Raw genomic sequence first — 20,427 nt, 5'->3', positions numbered from 1 at the left:
TTGGCCTGCTTTTTCATTTATTTTTCTTAGACAAATGGACTATATGAAATCTAGCTTTTGTATATATCTCTGGGTAGCCCAGGATACACATGCCCTCATCATAGCAGTGGTTCACAAACTTCTGGATGCAAAAAAAATTACTTGGAATGCTTGTTTAAAATGCACATTTTTGGCTCCTCCCAGCCCCCAGGAAGGTTTGAAGCTCAACAATCTGATTTTTTTTTTTTTTTTGAGATGGAGTCTCGCTCTGTCAGCTCACTGCAACCTCTGCCTCTTGGGTTCAAGTGATTCTTCTGCCTTAGCCTCCCGAGTAGCTGGGACTACAGGCACGCACCACCATGCCTGGCTAATTTTTGTATTTTTAGTAGAGACGGGGGTTTTCACCACATTGGCCAGGCTGGTCTCAAACTCCTGACCTCGTGATCAGCCCGCCTCAGCCTCCCAAAGTGCTGGGATTACAGGCGTGAGCCACCACGCCCAGCCAGCAATCTGATTTTTAGCCCCAAAGGCTTCTAGTATGTGTGGTTGTCAATATACAGCACCTTGGGCAGCAAGGCCCTCGGTATACTGTGATAGGCTGGGTGGGAAGTAAGATAATGTAGCTCTTGATTGGCAATTTTAACTTAATGGTAAGTTGACAGCATTTTATATTAAAACACAGACAAGTAGGCATTAGAGTACAACTTTTCAAGAAAACCACCGAGAGAAACGTGCTTTCTGTGGGTCTTAAATGACACTATAAAGGCTATCACTCGGTTTTGCCATATGATGTGTGGATGAGCACTCATTTGTTGAATTGCCAGCAGTTCTGCAGCTTTGAGTTTTTTATTCAGGCAGGGGGTTTTGAACAAAGTGATAAGCTGGGTTCAAAACCTGTGCCATAAAGAAATCTATACTGCTACTAATTAGAAACCACTGCTTGATGGCTTTGTAGTTTTTTTTTTTTTTTTTTGAGATGGAGTCTCACTGTGTCACCCCGGCTGGAGTGCAGTGGCGTGATCTCGGCTCACTGCAACCTCTGCCCCTCCATGTTTAAGCAGTTCCCTGCCTCAGCCTCCGGAGTAGCTGGGATTACAGGCGTGTGCCACCACGCCTGGCTAATTTTTTGTATTTTTAGTAGAGACGGGGTTTCACCATCTTGGCCAGGCTGGTCTTGAACTCCTGACCTCGTGATCCACCCGCCTCGGCCTCCCAAAGTGCTGGGATTACAGGCGTGAGCCACCGCTCCTGGCCTGCTTCATGGTTTTATCTTTGCTGTAGTATGCATTCATCCCAAGGTATATTTCACAGTTGTATATTAATTTTCATCTTGCTCTCTAAGGTACTCTCCAGTATTCTCTTGGACTTCCTCTGTAAGTCTTAAGGAAACTGAAATGTACACAAAGCAACTAGTACAGAGAATACTAGTTGATGGCAGTTTGAGAATGTGGTGACGGGCAAGTGATGTGTGGCCTGTAGGTGAGTGGAAACATTTGGCTCTGCTGGATGAGAAGGTTATATCTGGGCCTTCCGTGAAGAGTAGACTGTCATTTTAAAATCAACCAAAAAATATTTTGCCGAACTGAGACTATAAAGTGGCAAGTGGTATGATCAGGTCTTGGGAATTTTCCATAGTTTCCTCCAAGAGCTGGATCCTCGTTTCTTCCAATTGGTTAGCAATGCTTAGAAAGACAGTGATATAATGAATTTTCTTTGATATTAAGCACAAATTTGTTTATGCACAGGGTATAGGAAATGGAGGACAGACACCCAGTATTGGCTGACATGCATCTATTATGAGCTCTGTAGGCAGTATCTCTCCATCCTGAGGTCAGTTCTATAACGTAGGCGCGATTTATATCATATTTCAGACGAGAAAGACGCTAAATACTTTGAGCCCAGGTAGGCTATTCTTCCCACCCTATCAGTAGTACTCAGTACGGAAACAGACATTCATTGCCTTCCTCCAGATGTTTCCTGCCAGCTCAAGCTAGGATGCGATCCCGAGCTCATTCCCAGGGAACCCGGAGTATTAACAAACACCCTAAGTGATAATGATATAGACGGGGAAACTGCATTGGAGCAGGTCAAGCAGCAGTCGACCGCGTTAACCTGTCAGCTATGGGCGGAGGCGGTGCGAGGCGCGGGCTGGTAGGAGCCGCGTACCACGCCCCCCGGCCTGGGTGGAACGAGGACAGGTGCTGCCCTCCGGCGGTCGCGTCGTTGCAGTGCAACCCCGCGCCGCGGCTGCGCAGTGCCGCCCTCTGGCGGCTCCGTTCCTTCTTCCCATCGGCCTCGGCTTGCGGGCCTTTCAAACATGGAGGAGCGGGAGCGGGGGGCGAGGTCGGCTGGCGCCGGGAGCCCCGCGCGCCCGCCCAGCCCGCGGCTGGATGTCAGCTCTGACAGCTTCGACCCACTGCTGGCCCTGTACGCGCCCCGCCTGCCTCCCATCCCCTACCCCAATGCCCCCTGCTTCAACAACGTGGCGGAGTACGAGAGCTTCCTCAGGACCGGGGTCCGGGGCGGCGGGCGCGGGCGCGGGCGGGCTCGGGGCGCGGCAGCGGGCTCGGGGGTTCCCGCCGCGCCCGGGCCCTCGGGCAGGACTCGCCGTCGCCCGGACGCGCCCGCCCCGGACCCCGAGCGCATCCAGCGCCTCCGCCGTCTCATGGTGGCTAAAGAGGAAGGGGACGGGGCCGCAGGAGCGGGCCGGAGGGGTCCGGGTCGGAGCAGGAAGGCGCCACGCAACGTGCTCACGCGAATGCCCTGTGAGTCCGCGGGCCGGGCGGGAAGCGGGGCAGCAGCCGTCCGGAAGCTGGCGCCCGAGGGGGCGTCTGCGGGGCGGCGGTGGCCGGGCGCGGTCTGCACGTATTGTGGGAGCGCCTTGGTGAAGATTTGCGGGGATCATCACTGACTATGGGGTGGATCTGCTTAAGTAATGTGGGTAATGAGGGCGTGGGGAGGGTCACCCTGAGTAAGGAAGGGGGCTGTAGGAGCAACAGAGGGAGAGTGGTAAGGCTGTAGTGGTGATAAGCCGTGGGAAAGGTCTTCAGAGGTAATCGGGGCCCATGGATGGGTCACAGAGGTGATGAGCCTGCCGAGAGGGTCTACAGGATTGATGGAGGACCTGGAGAGGTGGCGGGGGCTACAGAGTTTGGGGGACATCATAGGGACGTCTGCAGAGGTGATGAGAGGTCTTAGAGACCACAGTGAGAGGTAAGGTGGGGTGGAAAACGGGAGACGTGGGGGAGAGCACAGCCAATATTAGGGGAAGGAGAGTATTTGGTCAGTGAGATTTGAGGATGATCGGATGGAGTGTGGGGAGATCTGTTCAGATAGCACAGGCGCATAATCCCATAACCCCTGTACATTGACAGCTCCTTCTCGAGTGCGATAAGCAGAAGGGCTGCAGGGTCTTGATACACATATGTTCACATTACTAAGTCACAAGTGCTGAAATGCAGCAGGCACAGAATGTCACTAAAACACAGACGCTGTTTTACAGCCACTCTGCCTGGCTGGGTGCAGGACTGTGTCTGTCAGTCTCATATTACCATATGTGCAGGTTATTTTAAGTTCTAAAGGTGTAAATGGCACAAGGGAATTTCTTGGAGCCTCCTAATAGATCCTTAGATTAAAGCTGTAAACAGCAGAGGCTCTAATGTATGAGTTAGGTCTTGTATAAATGGAATAAAAACAGCCTAGGGTTATCTCTTTTGTCATCTGGCAAGCAGTTCTGACATCTGCCCTGTGAACACAATGACCTACTTAGCCATTCAAAGCATCTGTATCCTGATAATTAAATTGTTACCTTATTAAGTCACTGTCTTTTGGATGGAGAGGTGTGCCAAGCAAGGGACTGTTTTGCTTCATTCCTAGAAATTTGTTTATTAAGAGAGAAACATCCTGAAACGCTGTGTGCTGTTCCGTGTGCCTTTGTTGGATGTCTTACCATGCCACAGCATCCCTGCCCAAGCTAGGATTTACCCCGGCCTGCTTGCCCGGCTGTAACACAAAGACAGTATGCGTGTTCGCAAAATGAGAGCAGTTTGGGGGACCTTAATTTGCCTATGCAATTTGCCACCATTAGGTAGTTGAAATGCACTCCGAGTCTCATTGCAACATTTATTTCTATTTTACCAGTTATTGCTTTGCTACCAAGATTGTCAAGGGAAAGGAATATTCCTGTGTATTGCTATGTGGTGGGTGGTTTTAGCTTTCCCTATAGAGCACTTTACTGTAATGGTATGACAGTGTGTGAAGACCAGCTTTGTCAACTTCTTATGATTAAGTATACCCCTGGAATCAAGATCTCAGAAAATGTGCCCTACATACTGAACATTTTCACCATGGCACTGCAGACAGTTGGGTGTACATGAGAGAAAGGCGTTAACGTCACACAGAGTTGATGACCTTCAGAAAGCAAGAAAACAACAGAAACATGGGTGAGGATTGGATTTATTCAAGAAAGAGTTCCTACTTGAGGGTGAAGGGTGGAGGAGGGTGAGAATCACAAAACTACCTATCAAGTACTATGGTCGCTACCTGGGTGACAAAATAATTTGTGCGCCAAACCCCAGTGACACACGATTTACACATGCAACAAACCTTTCGTGTACCTCCTGATTCAAAAACAAAAGTTGGAAGGGGAAAAAAAAAAGAACTAGGTATGCTTTATATGTATGCCACAGTTTTAATTTAAAAAAATATATGCCTACTCTAAACTCTCATTGGATACAGTTGCTCAGGAAAATCAAAATATAGATACCAGTAAGATAATACTATTTGTGGACATATACAAATGCTTTCTGGAAAATGCCTATGCATTTGAGAATGCATAATCCTTTGCAAAATATTTACATAAAATGTAAGTTCCATCAGGCTGTAACAGCAAACAGAAGCTTTGTTAGGTCATATCATCAGTGAAACATAATGAAGAATACATGAGCTACATTTTGTTGCTGATTTTAAAATGATGTATTTCATCAATTCAGATCCAAGTTGCCCATCCAAGTTCACAGACAGGACAGTGTGGAATGTTTATGAAAAAACGAGTGCAAAATTAAGTATAATGGTGTTTTAACTGTAAAATATTTCACTTTGTATCTCTCTCATAGAATCCCTTTGAATTCCCTTGTGGAGCAGTCTTATTCTTTTCCTTGCAGTAATAAAATTTTAAAAGTAGCCAGGCACAGTGGCTCACACCTGTAATCCCAGCACTTTGGGAGGCCGAGGTGGGCAGATCACTTGAGGCCAGGAGTTCAAGACCAGCCTGGCCAACATGGTGAAACTCTGTCTCTACTAAAAATACAAAAATTAGTGGGGCATGGCAGCATCTGCCTCTAGTTCCAGCTGTTCAGGAGGATGAGGCATGAGAATCGCTTGAACCCTGGAGGTGGAAGCTGCAGTGAGCCGAGATCATAGGGACATCATAGGGACGTCTACAGAGGTGATAAGAGGTCTGAAAAAAAAGTAATAATGAAAGTATAGGAGGCTGTTGCAATACTGGGAATACTAAAGAAAAAAAAAAGCATAGGAGGAAAGGTTTCTTGTAATCATTAAGCCTAAGCCATCACTGATACCACAAAGAACTCACACACAAGCTCTACTTGCAAGTGGAATGTAATTGCTTTTCCTCCTTTTTAATATTGACATGCCTATACAGACGGTAAGACAAAAGAGCATTATCCTCTTTTCCACATAATTCCAGTGTCTATATTTCTCCTTAGTATCGCAGCACCATACCTAGCCCACAGTGGTTCTGGTTTATAATTATGCTTCAGACAAGCTTTTTCTAGGTATATCTGTCACTGTGAAATGAACTGGTGTGTTCAAGCTCACGTCTTGACATTATAAAGCTATAAGAAAAAGTGTTATCATTACTTTGTTTTAGCTACAGGTGTGTTGGTGTGCAGCCTGTGCCGGTGTGAACAAGTGTATGTGGTCAATCCAAAATGCATGTGACATGCAGGGTTTGGCTCCTAGACCATTGTCTAGGTGAATGGCTTGTCTCCAGTTCCAAATTCGGTTCTCCTGCAGGGAGCCTACACAGTCCTTTTACTCGCACACATCCTGCTGAGAAGGATTTCAAAACAAACCTGATTTATTGGAACTCTGACATGATACCATGATTGAAAATTTGTTCGAGTCCTGTTGTTGTAGTTTACTTTGGTTGCTGAAATAATTTCCCACAATATGGTGTCTTGAGGTTTTCATTTTAATCAAGTGATATTCTTTGGATAACTTTGACTTCACTACCTGCAAATAAAGAGCAAGAAAATAGGCAAAATCAAGAACATCTGAGCCCTGCATACAGCAGTAAAATGAACTCTCAAATTTGAACAGCATCTCTGTTACACAGAGGTTGCCAAAAGGGCATGAGTATGACTTACATAAAACCGAGAACAGCTGCACTTAGGCTTCAGAAAAGGCCAAGCTTAAAATTCAGCCTTGTCACTTTTCTCACCTCATTGCAGCTGTTTCCAGTCAGCTGTCTCCAGTGCAACTAAGGAATAGTCTCAGATGAGTTCTGCACCACACTGCTGTGTGTGTGTGTGTGTATGTGTGTGTGTGTGTGTGTCTGTGTGTGTTTAGGCCAGTTTGACATAGCATCACAATAGGGAAGACATTGGTATGCCTTTGCCAGGTCACTGATTCAAACACTGTACTTTAAATCTGTCATGGCACCCTTCTATAGAATGGCAACTAAAACTATTTTCAGAGAAAAGAAAAAATATTTTTCCATTGCAGACTCATAAGGTGACTGTTAACGGTTTGTGGTTTCATTTCTCTGGGCCCTTAATAGGTTATGGAATCTGGGGAGCTGCCTATGCCCTAATGAGCTAATAACTTTGTATATTTGGAGATATATATGTAGATACAGTTTTGTCCTTAAATCTTCTTTGAATAGGTGGTTGTGGAGGCTGAAAGAACTCCATCTTGAATGCCAATCCACCATGTTGACTTCTGATTTAACCCAGTTCTGGGAAGGCCTCTAAGATTTCCAATTTATCTGTTGTTTCTTGTGTAGGAGCATGTACTTACTGTAACTCCTGTCCTTACATGAGAACAACCTCGACATTATGTTACTTCAATTGTCCTACATATCCCTTCTGAATCACCCTTTCCCTGTAGCATATAAGCCCTGCATCTGGGGGTCATGGCACGGGGATCCACCATCTTGCTTTGCCGCCACCTGAGACGCAGACATGGCTTCTGTTCCTACATTCCTATTAAATATTTCTTTCTAAGGAAAACAAGAGTTCCTGTAAGAGGTAAATTTTAGGTCTTTAAAGAAGGGCATGATTGAGAACAGTTATTTTAAAATCAGGCTATGATGGTATAATTTACATGTAGCAGGAGAAGGAAGAGTGGAGCTGAAAATGACCTGGATCTGGAAGGGTGTGGCAGTAGAGAAGGGGATTGAAAGAGTAACTTTCTCCAAAGATAGGGCATATGCTTTTTGTCATATTTTGTCATAGAAACCTAACTCATATCCATTTGGATCTTGCCACAGAGACGGCTGGAAAGAGAATGTGCACTCTGATTCAGAACGGGGAGCTCATTTTTGCCTTGGCGGTTTGCCCTGATAGGTGGTGCTAGTGTTGTACTTTTGATCACACAAAGATACAAGGAGAGCAATGCTTCCTGGAATTACACCTTATTAAATCTTTGGAAGAAAAAAATTAAAGGTACACATTTGAGAAAGACCAATTGAAAGACCTGAATTTGCCATCTATTTAATTAGAATAAGAGACTGTTGCTAAGATACCTGCTTGCCCTTTCTCTCTGTTTTGGAGGTGTGGGAAAGAAGTAATGTCCCTGTTTTTTTCCAAGTTAGAAAAAAATAGTCTTCCCACTCTTTGTGTAAACATACATCTGTAGGGCAGGGGGCAGTATATATGTATGTGTAGGAAAGGAAATAATGCAGGCATGTGATCAGTTTCTAAAAAATTGAGTTATTGGGACTTAGTCCTGAAATAAATCTACAAGTTAACTATCCTAACCCCATTTTATGAGTGAGGAAATTTGGAATTTAAAGAAAAAGTTATTCATCAGGTTCACACAACTAGTTATAATGACCTGAAAGTTGTTTACAATGCTTGATTTAATATGGCCTATAACACATATGCACGCACACACACACACACACACACACACACACACACACCCTTAGCTAGCAAATGTACAAAGGACTTTAAAACACTGCTAGAAGAGAGGTAAATGATGATGGTCAGACCAGAATTTTCATGGTCTTTTCCAAAGTCACTGCTTCATGTTGCTTCTAACTCCGACTTATTCCCACACCGTTAAGCTGACATAAACTTCTCCTGCTAGTCTGCTAAGTCATTTTCTTCTAAGAATCTTTTATTAATCTATCACAGCCATCGTTTATAAGCCAATCCATGACAGAGGGATAAGGTGACTTCAGGAGGAACCAATGTAGTTATCCAAACTGAAGTGCAGGACTGTTGTTCTCCTTTATGTCACTAGAAACAAAGCAGGAGAGATTTTTCATTCATTTACTGTCAATGCCAAATACTCTATATATCCAGACTTCTAAGACCTGACCAAAAACAAATTTTCTACAGAATTTTGCGTTGCAAACTTGGGAAAGAGTGAGACTGTGTACGCACGAGAAAGAGAGATTGGGGGCGCATAGTGGGTGCCTGTAGTCCCAGCTACTCAGTAGGCTGAGCTAGGGGAATCGCTTGAGCCGGGGAGGTCAAGGCTGCAGTGAGCTGTGATTGTGCCACTGCACTCCAGCCTGGGTGACAGTGAGACCCTGTCTCAGGAAAAAAAGAAGAATGTGTATGGTTTTCTTTTGGGGGGTTTTATATGCCATAGCCAGCATATTGTGAGAGCTAACATGAAATAATAAAAATAAAGTTCATCTTTCCTCCCACACTCTGAGAAGAGAATCCTTCATAATAAAAGCTGAAATTTATAGTCTCTATATTCTTCCCATGAGTCATTATCCTGCTCTTTTCACATGATGCTTAGTAGTAGTGTCATAGGAGCCAGATACTCAGCAGATGCCTTTTACACCGTCAGGGCTTGCGCCAGAACCAGTGCTTTTCCTCCCAGAAACACTAGTGACTCCAGAGAGCTTGTGCATGGAGTAGCTTTGGTGGGGTCAAAGGCGTTTCTTCCTGACAGGATTGCACATGTTTAAGGGCAGAGTGCAGTTTGTTTCCTTTGAACATGTAAACAAGGTTTTTTTTTTTTTTTTGGAAGACTCAAACTGGATATGCGATTCATGAATTGTCTTAAGGCACAGAATTGAGAAGGATCTTGCTCTTAATATATACATTTAATGTTTGCACACGCGTGTGTGTGTGTGTGTTTCTCAAGACGGAGTCTTGCTGTGTCGCCCAGGCTGGAGTGCAATGATGCGATCTCGGCTCACTGCAACTTCCACTTCCTGGGTTCAAGCCATTCTCCTGCCTCAGCCTCCTGAGTAGCTGGGATTACAGGCATGGGCCACCATGCCTGGCTAATTTTTGTATTTTTAGTGGAGATGGGGTTTCACCATGTTGGCCAGGCTGATCTCGAACTCCTGACCTCAGGTGATCCACCCACCTCAGCGTCCCAAAGTGCTGGGATTACAGGCGTGAGCCACCGCACCCGGCCAACCCAAAAAGTTAAGTGATAGTGCATCTTAGAATCAGTGACATCATGGAATAAGAGATATACCGGTAGTGAAACATTTGGCTGATATCCGTACATATGGATGATCCACATTCTGTTAGAATCTAGTCTCGTGTCAGTGTGTGTTGGCCGTATGAGCCATGTTGCCCATTGGACTTCCCTGTTCCAATAGTGAGATTGTCACTCTACCATGGGCCTCATGTTGCTGGCCGAAGTTGGGTGGTCGTGGCTCAATTCTGGGAATGAGGGCAGATGTTAAAACTGTCCTGACTGTTCTTCTCTTGTTTCAGTGCACGAAGGCAGCCCTCTGGGTGAACTCCATCGCTGTATCCGTGAGGGGGTGAAGGTGAATGTTCACATCCGCACTTTCAAGGGACTTCGGGGCGTTTGTACAGGCTTCCTTGTTGCATTTGACAAGTTCTGGAATATGGTAATTAAGCCTTTCTCAAGGGGCTGGAGAACCTCCTACAGATTACATCTTCTATATATTTAAAGGACCTGAGTAACTGCATTAAGTAAAACCCAAAAAATAACTTCTCAGAAGAACTAGAATTTTTGCATACTTTTGGGCAACAACAAAAAAAGGTCTTTTTATTGCTTCCTTCTCCTTAATTAAGGCAGTGGCTCTTAACCAAGGTGATTTTGTTCTTTCTTCACTCCCAGGAACATTTGTCAACATCTGGGGACATTTTATTGTCACCACTGTAGGAGGGGTTACTACTGGCATCTAATAGGTAGAGGCTAGGGTTGCTGCTAAACAGTCTGCAACACACAAGATAGTCCCTCAACAACAAAGAATTATCCAATCTGAAAAGTCATTAGTGCCAGGGTTGAGAAACCCAGCCTTAAGGACCAATTATTTTATCGGTTTAGTAATTTTTAGTTGATTTTCTACCAACCATTCTTTCATTAATTAAGAAAACATTTATTGACTTCCCACTTTGGCTGAACCCCATGCTAGGTGCAAAAGTTTCAGAAAGGAACTTGCACTCTGCAGTACATGGGAAGGTAAATAAGGATAGAGGTGAAGCAGACATCAGTAAACAAAGCATTTTGCATGATGTCTTTTTTTTTTTTTTTTTTTTTTTTTTTTTTGAGACAGTGTTTTGCTCTTGTCGCCCTGGCTGGAGTGCAGTGGCACAATCTCAGCTTACTGCAATCTCCGCCTCCTGAGTATCTGGGATTACAGGCGCCTGCCACCATGCCCAGCTGATTTTTGTATTTTTAGTAGAGACGAGGTTTCACCATGTTGGCCAGGTTGGTCTTGAACTCCAGACCTCAGGTAATCCGCCTGCCTCAGCCTCCCGAAGTGCTGGGATTACAGGCATGAGCCACTGTGCCCGGCCACATGGTGGTTTTATAATGAGGGAATGTGCCACACTTCCTAGCCTTCTAGAGGCTTACTGTCTCTTTTTCTAGACATTTGTAGGAGAGAAGGGATATGTAATAGCACAACTATAATTTGAGGTAAAGAACCACTAGGCTGCACGCGGTGGTTCACGCCTGTAATCCCAGCACTTTGGAAGGCCAAGGCAGGCAGATCACCTGAGGCCAGGAGTTCGAGAACAGCCTGGCCAACATAGGGAAACCCCATCTCTACTAAAAATACAAATTAGCCAGGCATGGTGGCACATGCTTGTAATCCCAGCTACTCAGGAGGCTGAGGCAGGAGAATCGCTTTAAGCCAGGAGGCGGAGGTTGTAGTGAGCCGAGATCACGCCACTGCACTCCAGCCTGGGTGGCAGAGCAAGACTCTGTCAAAAAAAAAAAAAAGAACCACCAGAGCTTTCTGGTGTTTCTTTTCCATATGGTCTTCTGTCTCCAACTTTCCTTTTCCCTGTGCTTTATCCCCATCCACGCATCCTCCTGGATAAGAACAATAGCTGCTAACATATACTGAGTACCTGCTATGTGTCAAATACTATACTGAGGGCTTCATATATTCTCTCAATGAATGAGTTGTGGGTACTACTACTGTTCCATTTCACAAATGAAGAAATTGATTCTAGAGAGATTGGAATATTGGTTGCAGATCACACTGTTAGTAAGTGGAAGTGCCAAACTTTTTCCTCAGCCTAACTCCTGAAACCATGTTTTTAACCATTATGGAATTTGAATCCTAGAGTCATCACTTGGTAACTGTGTGACTGTAAGCAAGATAATTTCCCTGAGCCTCAGTTTTCTCATTTCCAAAATGCAGGGAAAAATGTTTTATTATGATCATTTTACCTTTGAAGGAAAGAATTGAAGAGAATGTATTAGATGGTAGTGGTGATTATAACAGTACTGTCAGCTTCTATTTGTAGGGTGATATACACTTTTCAAAGGAATTTGTCTTGTACTTCTCATTTGGTCCTAACAGCTGTCCTGTCGAGGTTGCCCTCGGTGATGAGAACTCACCAGCAATTCTGTGTGTAACCCTGGTTAATCTCTGTTAATTGCTTTCATAAGACATAGAAACTGAAGCTGGTAAAGAAGCAGTAATGTTCCTCAAAGCGGGATCTAAAGCCATCCTGCATCAGAATCACCTGGGGCTTCTGGTTGAAACAAAAGGTTCCTGGGCTTCATCCCAGACCTATCAAAACAGAACCTCCAGCAGAATAGCTTTGGGTTCATATTTTAATAAACCTCCTAGATATTCTTGCACACTGAAATTTAAGACCTTCTACCATGCAGTCATAAAGGCCCTTACAATCCATAGGTGAAACCCATCTTATATGGTGATAGCAGCTTAAAAATATTATACAGAAGGTACCAAGTGTCACCATTTTCTTCTGCCTAGGAGCTGAGTCACCTGTTAAGTGTAGTTCTGCTCTGAATAGATGTTACTCTGCCTTTTTTTTTCCCTGAAAAAGCTATACAAATAATATTTTTAATTCTGTCTAATGTTTTTCCTTTTGGGCTGTTCCTCTAGGCACTTACTGATGTGGATGAGACCTACCGAAAACCTGTCCTAGGCAAAGCATATGAACGGGATTCTTCACTGACTCTCACTAGGGTAGGCAGTTTCCCCCTGACCTCCTGAGTAGCCATCATGCTTTCCAGCTTAGAAATTAAGATCCCTGAGCCCAGTGACTAGGATTTCCTAGAGGGAAATCTCTGTTGCTATAAACCAGCTGTGCCTGTACCAAGGTCTTCCTTAGTTTCTCTTTTCATGTTTCCAGTGAATCTCAAGTGAGTCTCTGCTTGTAACCTGCATATTATTTGAGGAGCAAGTTGTCTCTTACAACACTTGAAAGTCTTTCAGCTTTATACCACAGAAATAAGCCTTTTCTCTTGACATATGTATTATCTGCATTATAGTTAGAAATAGGAAATTTATGGCCAGGCGTGGTGGCTCATGCCTGTAATCCCAGCACTTTGGGAGGCCAAGGCAGGTGAATCATGAGGTCAGGAGATCGAGACCATCCTGGCTAACACGGTGAAACCCCGTCTCTACTAAAAATACAAAAATTAGTTGGGCAGGGTGGCAGGAACCTGGGAGGCGGAGGTTGCAGTGAGCCGAGATCGCGCCACTGCACTCCAGCCTGGGTGACAGAGTGAGACTCTGTCTCAAAAAAAAAAAAAAAAAAAGGAGATTTATTACTAACTTTTAAAAAATTGCAAAGCAAGGAGTCCACAGAACATAATTAAAGAATTTGGTCTTTTTCTGTATGTTGAAAGAGGGTGATGAAGGCTAAAGAGAAGGCTAATATTTATCATTGTTTCCTTTATAGCTATTTGATCGGCTGAAACTTCAAGATTCCTCCAAGAAGGAAGCAGATTCTAAGTCTGCAGTTGAAGATTCCACTCTGTCTAGATACTCACAGACATCCACTTGGAAGTTGGCTTCAGTGTGGGGAAGAGGAGACACTGACCGGGGCTCACACAAGCGTTCCCGCTCTGTCCCTTCTTCCCTGCAGGCCTCTGCAAGGGAGGAGTCCAGGTCAGAGCTGTCAGGGAGGACTACACGGACAGAAGGCTCCAGTGTGGGAGGTACCTTTTCCAGGGCTACCACCCTTTCCAGAGGCCAGTCCCGTAAGAAAAAGCGAAAGCCCAAAGTGGATTACCAGCAGGTATTCACTCGACACATAAATCAGATTTTCATTCGAGGCGAGAATGTCCTGCTGGTTCATCTTGCACAGTGACCAGCTCAGCCTGAGCTTTGGTTTTTAGAAATAAAGTGCATGAATTGCTGCTATGCTGTATCCTAGTATCCCAGTGAAACTCTGAGTTGGAATGATTCCCTCTGGTCCTGCATATGCAGAGGACAGAGCAGGCTCAGCCCCCTGGAAGATGAGCTCAAGGGGAGGACAGGCCTTTGGAGAGTGGGCATTTGCATTAATATCAAGGCAAAAAGCATACATAGATACATGCATCTGATTTGGTATCGTGATTTACTTCAGACCCTGAAACCAAATATCTGATCTTCCATTAGACTTAGGGGTCACAATATGAGTGGAATTTACTTTTTAGATACTATAGGGGAAAGAAAAGTCTCAAAAAGAAGTATTGCATGTCTAAAAGCTAGTGCCCTGAGTACTCATGAATTCGATTCTAAGAGTAGCGGTGTAAATCGCCTTGGAGCCCTGCATCCACATCTTGTCACTAACTTTTGAATTTTGCCTGACATGATTCTCTCTTGATGAAGAAATGTGATGTATTATCTTTGAATATCTACAAGGAAAGTTACCAACTTACGTAGGGGTGAAATTTGGATAGGTGGTATGCTCAAAGCAGCCAGCAATGAGTGCTCTGTTTTGATCCTTCTTCTTCTTATGGAAAGGAGTACAGGATCTCTTCAGTGTTCCCCTTACCTGAGGTAGCCTCTGCAAATGGCATACCAGATGGGACTCTAAGATGCTTGTGTGGTGGCTTCTTGTCCTTCTCTTTGACTTCTGTGGCATGGTGCTAGCGCATGTACCCTGTGGTATTGCCCCTCTGTCCATAGTGTGAACTGTCCTGTGAGCTTTGTGTCAGGAGACTGTGACTTTCATGTCCAGCTTCAAAGAGTTGTGCATGAACTCGGTAATACACATCACACGGCTGAGAGTCCCCTTTCCAGGCAGGGCCAGCATGTGTAGAATATCTTTCAGAATATGGTTTCACCATGAAACGGGTGGTAGATTTATTCCCTTGTGTCAGGCCAAAGAAGTTCTTACAAAGTACAGTGAGTAGTGTCTTAAAGGGACACTTTACTCACTGCCTGGCTTGAGTAACAGGAACACCATAGCACCCACAAATACTTCTACTTGAATCATATTCTGTGCTTTTTCAATCACTAGTGCAGAATAGGCTGCATCTTGACACAGACTGTTAGGCAATATTGATTTTTTTGTTTTGTTTTTATTTGGTTTTATCTGAGATAACTTATGTTCAAGGTGAGAATAAGAAATAGCCAACTAGTTAAAATGTATGAAAAGAAAACTTTTCCCTGCTGTATTGTGTAACATAAATAAGCCTTCTGAGAAGCAGGGTGAATAAAGTTTAGGGAGCTGGGACACCTGGTCCTTCTGCTAGCTGGACCACTGGCTCATCATGCAATGAAAGGTGAGCAGACTTAACCCCTCCGTGCCTCAGCTTTTTCCCCACAGACACCTACCTCACAGGGGCATTGAGAAAAAAAAATAAAGGAAGGCATTTTACAGTCTCTAAACATGTTTAAGTGCCATGAGTAATTTTTCCTGACTCTGTTTCATAGCTTTGTAAGAATTCTGTGTCTTTATAAGACACAGAAGCAAGGCAGGTGCTACATAAAAAAGTAATCTTAGCCAGGCGCGGTGGCTCACGCCTGTAATCCCAGCACTTTGGGAGGCTGAGGCGGGTGGATCACAAGGTCAGGAGATCGAGACCATCCTGGCTAACACGGTGAAACCCCGTCTCTACTAAAAATACAAAAATTAGCCGGGCGTGGTGGCGGGCGCCTGTAGTCCCAGCTACTCGGGAGGCTGAGGCAGGAGAATGGCGTGAACCCAGGAGGCGGAGCTTGCAGTGAGCCGAGATCATGCCGCTACACTCCAGCCTGGGTGACAGAGCAAGACTCTGTCTCAAAAAAAGGGGAAAAAAAAAAGTAATCTTAGGGATCATAGTTATGATCCTGTTGTAACTATCTTCAGAAGGCAGCGATATCTTCTGGAACTGTTCCATATTCCATTCCTTCCTCCTAAGGGACAATGGAAGTTCTCAGAAGAGTATCTTCAGTAAGAGGAGAGTAACTTTTTTTTTTTTTTTTTGCTGCTCCCGCTGTATCCCAGGCCTCACCCTTTTCTGATCATTATCAGAAAGAATCCCCTGAACTTTTCAAGGGGTTTATATGGTAGCACCAAATGCAGAATGAGCATCTAAAAATGACACATCCCGAAAGGGTAATCTGTGGAAGTTTGTTGTTTGTTTTTATTTTTAAATGCATTGTAAAGTATACTCTAGAGCCAGATCAGATGCACTAAAGTTTATAGAGGTTCCAGGTTACAAACTCAAGTGAACAGTAATCTTTGGAAGCTGCCAGTCTAAATTCTAAATAGTGTATCTGAAATCTCAGTTCCCAAAATAGTTGTCATGTTTAATCATCAGGCAACACTGCGTATACCTGTGTGGTTATCCTCATCGGCCTGCCCGCTCATCCCTCAGCTAGAATGATGTACACTACTTTCCCAATAAGGTAGAAATTTGGAATCCAAAGGAATATAATCAGTTTTCATTCATTCCAGTGCCTAGTTAAATCTAACCTGACTTAAACATATGCCTGTTTTTATGTTTACATATAATTTTCATATAGCCATATAAGGATTGATTTACCATTTTTTGCCCAACATGACAATTCTGGCTATGAAAATTATGTTTAAACTGTGTATGATCTATTTTATGTGCTCTATGTTCCCATTTGTTTGTTTGGTCTGGACAGTGGTTCTGGAATGAATTCTATCTAGTAAATTAGTAAATGTGCTATTTTGTATAAAGCATGATAATTACTTTTTAACAGAAGTTCATTTTTAAAGATTAATCCCTTTTCTTTCTTTGTTTCTTTCTTTTTTTTTTTTTTTTTTTTTGAGACAGAGTTTCGCTCTTGTTGCCCAGGCTGGAGTGCAGTGGTGCAATCTCAGCTCACTGCAACCTCTGCCTCCCAGGTTCAAGCGATTCTCCTGCCTCAGCCTCCTGAGTAGCTGGGTCAGCCACCGTGGCTGCCTCATTTTTTGTATTTTTAGTAGAGAAGGGGTTTTACCATGTTAGCCAGGCTGGTCTTGAACTCCTGACCTCAGGTGATCCAACTGCCTTGGCCTCCTAAAGTGCTGGGATTACAGGCGTGAGCTATCCCGCCCAGCCCCCTTTTCTTTATTATTGAAGATATTGTTGAAAAGAAAGAAAAAATAGGTCCCAATAATATATGTGCTACTCAAAAAATGTGATCATTTAGGACATTATTGCAAGTTGCTATGGAAATAACTGAAGGCTTTTTCAGGAGAAGGAAAGAAAATGAGGAATGTAATGGTGGAGTGTGGGAACTCGCGCTAGCTCACCTGAGGGGGACTCAATGCAGCTGAAATACTGAATACTGAAATACTAGAAACTAACAAAACTGGTTTCTAGTATTCTCCAGGGATTTGGGCTTGGGAAACTTGCTAAGAATAGTTTTTAATTTTTGAACATACAACTTTGGTTATTCAAAATAATTTTTAAACATGGGAATATGTTTTCAAGACAATTTACAGGACATACTTATGTGGTTGGTGAGGTCTTCTCAAAAGTATCTACCTTTGTTAGATAATAACAAGTGATTAAGAAAGGGGAGATATGGTTTTATACTCATAACAATTTCCTGTGCCATTCTTTATACACAGAGGTGATTCTTTTACTCTCCCATTAGTAGAACTTGCACTTTGGGCTGTCTGTTCTAGTATTTGGGAAGTGTTTATGCTTCCTTCCAGGGACCATCTTATGATCAGAGGCAGGATGTCTGTGAGATGGTTAGCCAGAGTTAGCAGTGTCCGGGGAGAGTGGCTTTAGACCAGTCAGTACCTTGCTCTTTGTGCATGGTGCATATCAAGTCAGGAAGCCAAGAAACCGTTGGCATTAAAATCTAGATGCATAGAGATCCTTGCTATGAGTTGTGGATAGGAGTGGCTCCATCCATCCTTGTAGTAAAAGAGTCCAGGAGCTCCTCTAGAGATTGTCAAGTCCTGAGCGATGAGCTGCCCTTAATCCTCAGAAGCCTTACAAAAATTGAGATGTACCATTTCTACCCTTTGAGAAAAAAGAAATAGAAACTTACTTGATGCAGAATGGATATTTATATTTCTGCTTGCACCATTTCCATAGCAGCTGACAAAGGCAAAATCATGAAATAGAATCATTTCTATAAATTGCTTCTTTAAGTTTTCTCTAAATTTTGCCTCTAGGAAAAAATTAAAACTAGTAAATGACAGCTAGCTGTCACTGGTGCTACCCCAAAGCTTTCCGATCTTTTATGTATTTTTTATGAATGAAACTGTTGCTGTAGGAAAGTCAAGGTTCATGTAAGAGTATCGTGGTGTAAATATAATGGTTTCACAGCTGTTTGAGTTTTTCTTTTCCTGTGCCGGATATAGAATGCAGTCAACCCTTTTTCAGTAACTTATGTTCACCAGTCTGTGCTTTTCTTCTCCCAGAAGGCTTTTCTTAGTGGTTGTAAATGCAAGAATCCTGGGCCCTGTGTTGCAAAGGTGGGTGGTCTGTCAGCACTTTCTGGCAAATTGAGTTGATGGATTTAAGATAAGCCTTTGGGGTTCCTGTCAGTTTTCTGGGCTCTGAGGAAGGGTTGGGACTCCTTTACTCTCAGTATTTTGAGTATTTTTCAAATGTTTGTACGTTATCTTGCACTGCTCTAATACAAATGAAAGCTCTCTGTCAAGAAATAGTTTTGGATGGTTTGAAGATCTGGGGGAAAAAATAAGTACACCTGAGACCTTCAGTTAGTCTTTTATTTATTTAGAATAAAAAATAGTTTCATAACCTACCAGAGTTAGTGCTTCTTTAAAAACACTCCCTGGAAAGATGGGGACTTGTCCCTTAGGAAAGCCATAAAAGTGATTCCCAATACTTTGCAATTGCTTTTGATTTTTAGTCCTTTGGAACAAATGTGTGATGTTATGTCTGATGTTGTGTTTTTAGAGCTGTGAAAAGTCTGAAAAATTTCAAGGGGTATTATTTAAATGATGATTATCTGGCTGAATTATGTGTGAGCTAGAATCTAGGGTAGCTGTCCACTTCTTTTTCCGTTGTCCTGACAGTAAAGCAAATAGTAAGCCATGTCTTGAAAGTGATTTGCTTGTTTCATACTGACATCTAAAGACATCAGCCTTCTCTTTGGCAACCCTGGGGGTACTCCTCTGCACCATAACTTATTAATGTTTTTTTTAGACAAGGCTAAACCTGAATGACTCTACGTATCTATAGTTTCACTGCTCATATACCAGCTGCTACAAGAAAAACCATGACTTGTAAGTTTGTCTTTACTCCTAATTGCTAAATTAACTGAAACCCTTCCTGTCTAGGGAGAATTGCTGCTAGTAACGTCAGTTTGCAATGTTCAGCTTTAGATATGTGTCGTATGGGAGTCTGAAAACTGTAATAAACTGTATTCATATCCTGGCTGCTTTGTCTCTGTTGATTTAGTGGGGGTGGCAGAGAGGAGGCAGGGGAGTCTGTTACCAAGTGAAGACACCTGTCTAGAAAGTTAGAACATCTCAAGCCTTCTGCATTTGCCTTATTGTAACCTTGTACCTTTTCTTTACCAAAGCCCACATATCTAAATCACCACTCTTGCCGGGCGCGGTGGATCACGCCTATAATCCCAGCACTTTGGGAGTCCGAGGCGGGTGGATCACCTGAGATTGGGAGTTCGAGAACAGCCTGGCCAACATGGTGAAACTCTGTCTCTACTAAAAATACAAAAATTAGCCAGGTGTGGTGGCGGGCACCTGTAATCCCAGCTGCTCGGGAGGCCGAGGCAGGAGAATCACCTGAACCCAGGAGGCAGAGGCTGCAGTGAGCTAAGGTCATGCCGCTGCACCCCAGGTTGGGCCACAGAGCAACACCCAGTCTAAAAAAAAAGAAACAAAAATAGCTGGGCATGGTGGCAGGCACCTGTAGTCCCAGCTACTCGGGAGGCTGAGGCAGGAGAATCACTTGAACCCAGGAGGCGAAGGTTGCGGTGAGCTGAGATCGCACCACAGCACTCCAGCCTGGGCAATAAAGCGAGGCTCCATCTCAAAAAATAAAAATAAGTTAAATAAAAATAAACAAATCACCACTCTTGAGGTGGCTTTTTTCTTCCAAGTTTACTTGAAGTTCATGCTTAGGAAAGGAACTTGGCCCACATTCTGAATTATCTCTTCTAAGCTGCAAGCAGTGGTAATTGCCCTGTGAATTTATTCTACCTAATAGCTCACTGGCACTAGTCCATTCTGTTCATGATCTGCTGAAATCACCATTCATTCTGCTCCCCTCTGAGTGTTTTACCACATTTGGCAAATCAATCTTCACATTCTTCCAAAAATATTTAAATTTGCCACCAGCTTTCCACTGTGCGTGCACAGGAAGCTTAGCTGCCCCAGATCTGCCACATCGATTACTTGATCTCTTCTGTGTGCTTCCAGAACTGAATCACCTGGTAAGGTAGACAAGAAAAGTCACATTTATTCTTAGAGGGGGAAACCTCAAGTTAACTGTCAAGACCCAGTTTCTCACTTTAAAGGATCCATTAACTTGAGCCCAGCTGACACACAGGAAGTTTCTAACTGCTGCAGTGGAAAGGGAGGCAAGACCCGTGTGCTCTATGTCTGGTCC

At 43.7% G+C, this 20,427-nt stretch overlaps 1 protein-coding gene across 1 annotated transcript; it reads left to right on the top strand.

The window, feature by feature from the left end:
- Positions 1 to 2,240: 2,240 nt before the first annotated feature.
- Positions 2,241 to 19,230, top strand: LSM11 (LSM11, U7 small nuclear RNA associated). The gene is made up of 4 exons (XM_055285458.2): positions 2,241 to 2,744; positions 9,918 to 10,057; positions 12,542 to 12,625; positions 13,344 to 19,230. The coding sequence occupies exons 1-4, from the start codon at positions 2,297 to 2,299 to the stop codon at positions 13,752 to 13,754; spliced, it is 1,083 nt and encodes a 360-aa protein (XP_055141433.1). The 5' UTR covers positions 2,241 to 2,296; the 3' UTR covers positions 13,755 to 19,230.
- Positions 19,231 to 20,427: the final 1,197 nt, after the last annotated feature.

The sequence above is a fragment of the Symphalangus syndactylus genome, chromosome 7, assembly GCF_028878055.3.
Source record: "Symphalangus syndactylus isolate Jambi chromosome 7, NHGRI_mSymSyn1-v2.1_pri, whole genome shotgun sequence".
Taxonomy (NCBI): domain Eukaryota; kingdom Metazoa; phylum Chordata; class Mammalia; order Primates; family Hylobatidae; genus Symphalangus; species Symphalangus syndactylus.
Note: the sequence above shows the minus strand (reverse complement) of the source record. Positions and strands in the feature narration are given on the sequence as shown.

What these genes read in the sequence shown, in the direction of transcription:
- LSM11 (XM_055285458.2), top strand. Translation starts at nt 2,297, where the DNA reads ATGGAGGAGCGGGAGCGGGGGGCGAGGTCGGCTGGCGCCGGGAGCCCC. An exon ending in CGTGCTCACGCGAATGCCCT is followed by an intron (nt 2,745 to 9,917) that starts GTGAGTCCGCGG and finishes CTCTTGTTTCAG; the next exon opens with TGCACGAAGGCAGCCCTCTG. An exon ending in CTTCACTGACTCTCACTAGG is followed by an intron (nt 12,626 to 13,343) that starts GTAGGCAGTTTC and finishes TTTCCTTTATAG; the next exon opens with CTATTTGATCGGCTGAAACT.